Here is a 9,941-nt window from a genome sequence, read left to right as displayed (position 1 = left end):
AAAAATGTAAATTTTTTTGTGAAAATCTCGAAAATTCGACAAAACTTTCGACTTGAAATCTGACAAATTTAACATATTAATTTAACTTATTCATATGAATTCATACACTAGCTGTGAAGTAAACTCTGTGGGAAGTATGTATGTAAATACCTGTGAGTAATTGTATCATAAGCGGCAGAAAATTTTATGAAGAGAATAAAAAATGTAAAAAAGAATTATTGATGGTTTAAATGAATATTTTCAGCACTAAAAAATCTATTTCCCTCGAATTTTGTGATTTATCAATTGAGATTAAAATTCTGTCACTTGTTACATTAAAAAACCATCAACAGCATACAGCTATTTGTTGCGTGAAATTAATTTTATCAAGTTTTTACCTCTATGCAATTGAAATTTACACAAAATGACTAATAGCAGACATAACTTTTATTATATCCTGTTATTTGTAAACACATTTGCACTCTCGCATTTTTACTATGTATTTATGTATGTATGTAAATATGTGCATATGTATGTATGTATGTAAATATTACCACAAAACACGACAGAGATTAAAGGTCAAAACAGATGAATTTTTGCAATATTTTACCATAAATGTGCCTGGGTTAAAAACCGACTTCGACAGCAACTTCAAACAAAAAAGGGGGTTATGTGTGCAAAGCAAGGAGACTTCCAGGCAAATGCACAAATTTTATTTACCTACAAAATTCAAGCGAACGCCTTCACAAATAAAATAGCTACGAAGAATTAAGATTATCTGCGCAACACCACATAACTATATATATAGTATATATATGTACATACATACATACATATGTACATGCATATACAATTCCTAGAGTATTCATTCAATCTGTTTGCTTGGAATTCATTTTGAATATTTTTCAAAAGCAACCCAAGTTGAAGCGTACAAATTTAATGAAACAACCAGTGTTGCCACGAACAATTTTTTCCCCCTACCAAGACCAACCAAAACCTACCAAAAATTTTTGAAGTTTTTAAATTATTTATCCAATGTCAAGTTTATTAAAAATGTAGATAACATAACATTTAGTATAACTAAAACACAGCTAGTACAACAAAAAAAAAAAATAACTACGTATAAAAGTTAATTTTGCTGTACAGACTTACACAAATGTTTGTCTCTTTATTTACACATACATATCGGCGTTTAAAGTACAAAACTGCAACCATTCTGCAAAACCGCGTAACTTACATTTTTTGGATGTAGCAGTCTGCTATTCATAATACGTGGGCAGTCACATAGAATATGCTCTGGGGTATCCCCTACCAGCTCACAAAAGGCTATGGACCATGCAAGCGCATTTTGGGCATTCCAGGCTTTTTAGACAGTCAGCCCTTTCGTTGCCTTCAAACCCTTCATGTCCCGGAACCCACCACAGCATTAAGCTATTGTGGACAAGCAAGTGGTTCAAGAGAGTTTTACAGCTGTCCACAAGCCTGATGCCGTTTCAAATGAGTCTAAGGCCTGACTATCCGACATTATATTTATTTAAGCCTCATTTGTACTTCTACGACCTCGATTGCGAATACTTCAGCCTGGAATATAGTTGGGTATGTGCAAATTGGCAGACTTTTTCTGAATCNAAAATAAAATGAAATGCTCTCGTTTCGATATTCGGTTGGTTGCCTTTACTGTTAGTTGGTCATTGCTTTTAGCTAGCCGCTGAAGCTGCGGGCGATTTTTCATGCTACTTTGCCTCTCTCTGCCTCCAACTAACAGTTGTATGTACATATTTATTTTGTTTGCTTTTCAAATGTGCGTCTGAATGTGCGTGTGACCCGCAGGCGTTGTGTGAATTTTTAGCCACTTTCATGTGTTGGTAAACACATACAAAGATCATAGCAAAGTATTAGTTGCGCGCGTAGTTAGTAGCTGGAATTTTAATACTTTTATGTTTTTGAATAAATATGTGCATGCATACATATGTACATACATATGTATGAACACTAGTACGCTCATCTGGCATCTGTTCATTTTATTTCAACTCGTAAACTAGCCGTAGTTCGAATGGAAAATGTTAACAAAAATCCTTATAAACAATATTAGGTCGAAATGGTTCGTAAAGCATGGAAATAGGTATACATACATATTAGGCCACGCCACACTTCATAAAAATAAAAAACGGAGTGCAGTGAGACTCAATAAAGAAAATTCCAGAAAGAAAAGTTACCTCACCTCACCTCACCTGGATGTATTTCAATTAAATTTGGAATACAGATATTTTATATTCTGGCTTAACATATAGGCTGCGTTTCTTTATACATTCCGGATAATCCCATTTCACAGCCGGAATAAACAGAATGCGTTTGAAATATACGTCAACATATCATCAGGAACGTTCTAAAGAATAAATAAACAAAAAAGTTTATTCCAAACATTCAGAATGAATAAAGAAATGCAGCCATAAATAATTTTTTTGATAAGAGTTGCCACTTCTTTCAAAAGTTAAAATCGTTCAATTAACAAGTTAAACAAAACATTACAGCAAAGTGGGTGTCAAACGAAAGCGGTTCAGAAACTATACATATATTTCGAAAGTATTTTTAAGAGGGTTGCCACCTGTTAAAAAAGTAAAAGTCAATTAATTGATAACTTAATACATATACTTTAAGACGGTTGCTATCTGTTTAAAAACTAAAAATCAATTAGATTAAAAAGTTTAAACGAAATATTTTAATGTGGGTATCAAACGAGATAGGTAAAATGCTTTATTTTAGAGATATTTTAAGGGTTGCCATCTTTAAAAACGTTAAAATAAATTTAAATAACACGTCGAATAAAATATTATAATATGTGTGTCAAACGAGTGAGGCTTAAGAAAGCTTTATTTCGAGAATATGTTTGAATAGGGTTGCCGTACGTCGATTTTTGGGTAGAATTCTACCTAAAATGCTAAATGCAGAATTCGAGAAAAAACGTTTTAAACATTTGTAATGTTAGCCTTATGGGGAAACGGGAACGTACAATACTCGAAATTACACATTTTGTATAGGTTAAGAAACACAAATAATTTTTATAAAAAAAAAGTTAACTTTTTCCACTTTTTCGAAAAAAAAAGTTTTTTCGGTGCAATTTTGCAGAACTTTCTTTTTCCTTCTTAGAAACTCTAGAACTTTTGACTACTCAGAACACTTTTAATTTTTTTTTTTCAAACATTCAACTTTTTCGACTTTTTTTCGACATTTTCTACGTTTTGCATTTTTTCGACCATTTTCATTTCGAAAGGATACGATTTCAACATTTTCCGTTTCGGTAAAACATTATTTCGAGGTTTAAAAAATCTTTAAATTTCGATATTTCTGTCTCGACATTTTTATTTTCCACTTATCGTACGGATCCCTTGTAAAAGGATATAAGACATCCTAATCTTCAGTTTTATCTTTACTTTTGACTCTTTAACTTCATCCCTACCTATCTCAATGCTTTTCTTTATCTTTATTTTTTTAAGTTCCTTTATCTTCATCTTTACATATTTCACCAGAACCAGAACCAGTGGCTCGCTATCCAATAACCTTCACGACGGGAAAAGGGGGGACCCCATTGCTCGAGAGCGCTGGCTTATTGATAGGTGCTCTTAGTGAGAATATATGAGAGGCGAGTGGTGAAGTTTCTGGATATCTGTTGAGACTACAGTTTTACGATCCCGGACTTTTCTTCGTAAAGAGCTTTTACTTTCTGCACGTACACATACTTAAAACTTTGATGATTAGAGAGCGCTTTTACTCTGTCCGCGTCCATATAAAATCTATAGAAAGATTTAAAGATTGATTCTCGTTTGCCCGAATAAATCTTCTTTCCCCATATTGACATTGAAGTGCCCAAGCACTATTTGTATGTCGCGCTGAGGACAGGAACGGCAATACCTCTACTATATCCTTCGTTGTCAAGGTTGTACACATACATATATACATATAGCTTACTGAAAGACACATTGAATATGTAGCAGCAGCAGGGTTGTAATTATGATTTTTTTCATTCGACGTGATCCTTGAATTGTCATTTACATATGTTTACAATTTACTCTGAAATGTCAGTTTTAGTTTACTTTTAGAGTACAAAATCAACAACAAAACACACGCAGCGTATTGTTTTTACTCTAATGCTGCTACCTGTTGAGTGTGCCTACATCGGTGATGGGCACCACCTTGCCCGCGGGTAAAGCTCTTTTAACCTTTCTATACATTTTGTATAGGCGCGTGCAGAGTAAAAGCTCTCTCTGCTCATCGCTGGTCTACATAGACCACTGATGGGCACCGCGTTGCCCGCGGGCAAAGCTCTTTTAAACTTTCCATACATTTTGTATAGGCGCGTATAGAGTAAAAGCTCTCTCTGCGCATCACTGATTTAGTTAAAAAGCGCTCTTTCTCTTTTAACTCACAAAAGAGGAAATCAAAATTGATTGCACTTGTATTGATTGTAGTGTGGAGGAAGATGGAAGATTTATTCCTCACTGAGGAATTTTTGCGATCTCTGTCTTAAAATACACTACTCAAAAAAATTAAGGGAGCTTTTAAAGAAAGGAAATTATAGTGGCTATCTGATCCATATGCCGGCCTAACTGAAAACATTTTTTTTCAAGCCCTTTGACAAAAAAAAAAATTTCAAAATAATTTTTTCGCGTTATCTGTCAGGATGACACGATAACCGTAGCTAGTCGAAATTGTTAGACAAGAAATTAGATCGTTAAAGCTTCAAAGTGCTTTTTTAAAGAAAAATTTGGATTTGTCCTCCCTTAATTTTTTTGAGTAGTGTATTATCTGCGTACATTTGTAGGTAAGGCCAGCCAATATTTTTATTCTTTGCTGTCGAAGGCAGATAAATTTTTCTTTGACTCCCACTTACAACTCGTGAACCTCCATATTTTTTTCACGCCAACGCACACCCCCGTCGAGTCTCCCGTGGACCCCTGGGAATCCAACTGGACCACTTTCGGAATCACCGCTCTAAATGAATGTACCTAACATTTGAGATTTTGTTTAAAAAAAAATTCTAAAAATTTTAGAAGCTACATGTACATATGTATGTATGTATTTAGGCATATATATGTGTTTATCCATGTATGTACATATGTACATATTCTTAGCTCGGCGCACTTTGTTGCATGATAGCAAAATATCGTATAGCAAGTATACAACGAAATTTCACTTAAATCGCCAGCTTATTTTTGAGATTGCGAAAGTCAAATGCTTATTTGTGCATTCTTTCATATTTTTTATTTTATTTTATGTACTTCATTTTCCTTTAAGAGAAAAATTATTTCAAAATTTTGTATTTTTTGGCAACCGTTCTTATGTCCACATGCCATGTACATACATATATACATATATTCTATGTGTGCTTAGTTTGCAGCACTGCATTAGATACATGCCTATATGTAAAATACATGTACTTATGTATGTATGTATGGTTGTGCATACGGGCGCTCGTTAATACTAATTTTAAAAATAAGTTTGTTAAATATCTTTAAAATATCCACCGACATGTGAATGTACATACATATCGTCACCTGCAAAATGCAAAAGGCAATAACTAACAAAAATTTGTTTTTGCATAAAACGATGTGGGAACTTGTAATGCAATATTATCAATCAATAAGAAAATTTTCGATTTTTTGTTAGTTTCGGCCTTTTGTATTTTAGGGGACGATATGTACATACATATATATGTATGTATATGAAAGTATGTATGTAAATTACTTAAGATCGTCAAGTACAGTAAAACCTTCATGACACTTAAAGCTCAATATATTTTTTCTAAAAAAAAAATCATATCTCCTAAAAAAAGTAATTCAGCTCGATTCTATGTAGTTCAAAGTGCCAGTTTTCTTGTGAAAAAGTTGAAAGAAAAAAATATAGTTTTTGCAAAATTTAATTTCGAAAAAAAAATTCATAAAAATAAATAAAATATTAAAATCGATCATTTTTAGTGAAAAAATTATTGAAATTCATTAATTTTTAAGGCCAATATGCAGCTGTCAAGAAAAGTGTCAAGAAAAAAATTGCTATTATTTCGTGTGTGTGTCCAAGGAATTTTGACATCTGATACTTCACCGGCCTGTTGTCTCACTCTTTCCTCAAGAAATAATGGAACCCGCATATATGTATTTCTGTTGCAAGTGCGGGTTACCTTGTGCTCTTTTTTCACAAAAAATTTAAGAAAACCGTAGTAGAAAGCGTAGCAAACTTCTTAAGAGCTGCGTACGGCCTCAAGAAAACTGTATACAAGAAACTTTCTTAGTCATTTTATATGAAGTTTTTGCTTTTCTTGAGAGCTGCATACTGGCCTTTATGTTGTCTTGAAATGAAAAGCATCACGGCCAAATCAAAGGGTTTAACTTTATGAAAAGCATTTCCACATATTTTTAAATCAAATTTAATTCAAAATATTTAATAAGTTGAAAGGATTATTACAATATGGATGTCAGTCGAAATGGTTTTGGAAAAGCTTTATTTTTTAACTACCTTTTTGGAGAGGTGCCACCTATTTAAAAAACCAAATTCTACTTAATTCATTAGTTAATTGATTTTCATATTAGGGTGCTTTTTGCAATTTTGTTCTATGTAAATGCCTAAAGAAAAATTCCCAGAAATACACGTAAAGATAGATTTTTTTCCCCTCAAAACTTTACAGCTCAAAGCCATTTTATGGTATAATCTTGATCAATGATAGGGTTTCTTCAAAATATATATATACGTCGCTGCAATTATCTCTTTTAAGAGACCAAACTCGTTTTGATTTTTGCAACATAACGCTATTCAATCCTTAGAATTTCCTGGTGAAATCGTTCACCTTGTTCATCGCTCATCGGACCTAAATTTGATGGGAACATATGCGAAAGAGCATGCAAATGGTGCAATAGGAGTGTACTCATACCCAAAATATCAAAAGTTTTAGAAAACTTTTGCTGGTTTTGCGTTCTCGTACCCAAAAACTTGTAAAGTACAGGAAATTGAGAGAGCAAAATGTGATAGAGAGCTGCAAATTAATGCTGGAAACATTTTTACCAGCGAAAACTTGCAAGTAAGAAAATCAGCTGATCACAAACACATTTTTGTAAATAATCAAAAGAAAATGTGGCATTTTTGAGTTATATATTGCAAATTTTATTATTAATTCTGGTATACAACGTAAAAGTGAGTAAATTTATTAAGTACGTTTGTTGAGTTTATTTTTCGTTAATTTACTATCAATCTCCAGTTTACTTTAGTGTGTGCTGACTATGGTTACCGTATGAAATTTTTCGTTTGTACCATAATTTTCCTTTAAATATACCGAAACAGATTAAAATGCAACATGCTGAAATGTTTTTTCTTGAAGTTGTCAGTTTTAATAGGTTGATTGTTAAAATGAAAATTTTATAATTTTAAAGCTAGTTTTGTAGCTATATATATACAATTTTTTTTTTTGGATCGATGGTGGGTGTTTGGAGTCGATTCTCTTATTTTTGAATGCGTCACCATGTGATATCACAAATAATGGTGAGAAAAATAACTTATTCATTCCGATATAATTAACTTGTATTTAAAAAAGGTTTTTCTTATCCAAAACTATTAAATTGTATGAAATGCCAAATCGGAGGAAAGCGTACCAAGCAGAAAATCCATTACCAAATGAACCACCAGGGGCAACTGCGGTAGTGATCAGCTGTTTGGAAGTCCGCAAGTTTTTGCAAATTTTGCGTTCTCATACTTCTGTAGATATTTTGTCTCTTTGAGAGCGAATGCTGCTTAATTTCTCAGAATTTTTGCTGCTCGATAATTTTATCCGCTCAATACGAGTACACACAGTAAAGCCCTGTATGCAGCTCTCAAGAAAACGGTCAAGAAAAAATTGCCATTATTTCGCGTGTGNAGCCTGTTGCCTCACTCTTTCCTCAAGAAATAATGGAACGGGCATATATTTCTGTTGCAAACCTGGGTTGCCTTGTGCTCTTTTTTCACAAAAAACTTTAGAAAACCGTAGTAGAAAGCGTAATAAATTTCTTAAGAACTGCGTAATGCCTTATAGCCCGAACACAATGAAAACGACGAGCTACAAACTACAGCTGTCAAATTATTTTAACACGTACTCTTATGCAGATAATTATTTTGGCGACGACCGGGCTACGCGACGGCTGTGGTTGTGGCCAGATTAGATCTATTTCTATTTTTCTGGCGACAGATAAGGTTCTTCCTCTTCTTTTATGTCAAACTCATACAAATTCATGATGTCGCTGCCGCGTTCAAAGAAATCATGTCGCCATCGACAAAGCGTTTAGATAATGAAGATAACAAATTGGTAGCTCGTCGTTTTCAATGTGTTCAGAACTTTAAGGAAATTTGACTCAAGAAAATTTCTTAGCCATTTCTTGTACGTCATTTTATATGGAGTTTTTGCTTTTCTTGAGAGCTGCATACAGGCCTTAATGAAGAAAATCGAGGTAATAAGTGGTCATATGAAAATGCGCAAAAATTTTTGGTATGAAATATTATAAGGAAAGAATGTTACTCATACGCCATGTACACCTGAAAATATCTCAAAAAATTATCCATAAAATAAAAACTTAACTCGATTTTCGGAATCAGCAAGCAATTCTATATAGGCATTGAATACGTAGTGGCGTCCGTTGAACATTTTCCCTGTAAGCCAGTGTTGTTTTTAAGTTTTTGTCTTTTTTTAGTGCCTTTTGCCTGTTTTGCTATTTCTAGTGCCTTTTCCTGCCTATTTCGTTATTTTAATTTGCCTTTTCCAGCCTATTTCGCACTTCTTATAAGACAACTAATGACATGAAAAATTTGCTAAAAAGGCTAAAATATGTACAAAATAGTCACAGAATGTCCAATGCATTAATACTTAAATACTTCATATCAGTAGAATAAATTAATTCCACGTATTTTTTCATATTGTATTCAACAAATATTTTATCTCAAATCCGTGTTACACGGCAACACGCGATTGCGTAGAAAACTTGCCTTAAATATGTGTAAATTTTAAATGAGTGTAATTGTTCAGCGTTTATAAAGCAAAAATTTCCAGTAGGCAATCTTTTTCGAGTCTCGAAAATGGCAATACTCGTGTTTGTTTTCCTGCATTTTGCTGTCATTCGAGATTGTCGGCATTTTCATTTCATATCATTCGTAAATATTATTAAACATAACCTCACAAATATACAATAAACAGAATAGTGTAGACAACGTTGTAAGTGGAATTGACTTTTTCTATAAAAATTAAAAAGTGATTCAAAAAGTTTTTAAGAATAACACGCATCTCCGCCAAAATGAAGGAGACACCGCTTTCCACAGTTGAACGAAATTTCATTACACAAGCAGTCAAACAGAACTTGGTAAGTGGTCAAATACCCGCGACAAACACGCGGTGCCAAAAATTGTTTTCAATAAAAATAAGTTTTACCAAATTACCTTTCAGCGGCTTGATGGTCGGAAAAATGATGAATTTCGTAAGGTAACTATCAATTTCGGTGCCGACTGGGGCAGCGCGTTGGTATCGCTTGGTGAAACAAAAGTGCTCGCACAAGTATCTTGTGAACTAGGAGTACCCAAGTCTACGCGACCTAACGAGGGTATGATATACATTAATGTAGAACTAGGACAAATGGCAGCGCCACATTTCGAATCTGGTCGTAACTCAGAACTAAATGTACAAATTAGTCGTACACTGGAGCGGACTTTTAAGGATTCACGCTGTGTTGATTTGGAATCACTTTGTGTCACAACCGAGGAGCGTGTTTGGGTGCTGCGTATTGACTTGAATGTGCTCAACCATGAAGGCAACTTAATTGGTATGTGCGAAAATATAAGCTAAAAGTTATAAAAATGTTATAATAATTGTTAAATTTTAGACTGTTGTTCAGTGGCCGCGCTCAGTGCTTTGATGCACTTCAAGCGTCCAGATGTAAGCATCATTGACAACGACGTAC

General features: G+C 33.6%; 1 protein-coding gene across 1 annotated transcript; it reads left to right on the top strand.

The window, feature by feature from the left end:
* Positions 1 to 9,072: 9,072 nt before the first annotated feature.
* LOC108373105 (exosome complex component RRP45-like) lies at positions 9,073 to 9,938 on the top strand (the record flags this gene model as incomplete). The annotated part of the gene is made up of 3 exons (XM_017628952.1): positions 9,073 to 9,347; positions 9,431 to 9,803; positions 9,864 to 9,938. Coding segments are annotated over exons 1-3 (514 nt in total), but the record flags the coding sequence as incomplete, so codon positions are not given.
* Between the last annotated feature and the right edge of the window lie 3 nt (positions 9,939 to 9,941).

The sequence above is a fragment of the Rhagoletis zephyria genome, unplaced genomic scaffold, assembly GCF_001687245.7.
Source record: "Rhagoletis zephyria isolate East Lansing unplaced genomic scaffold, Rhagoletis_zephyria_1.1 Rzeph_scaffold_06375, whole genome shotgun sequence".
Taxonomy (NCBI): domain Eukaryota; kingdom Metazoa; phylum Arthropoda; class Insecta; order Diptera; family Tephritidae; genus Rhagoletis; species Rhagoletis zephyria.
The sequence above is the reverse complement of the archived record's forward strand: the minus strand, read 5'-3'. Positions and strand labels throughout refer to the sequence as shown.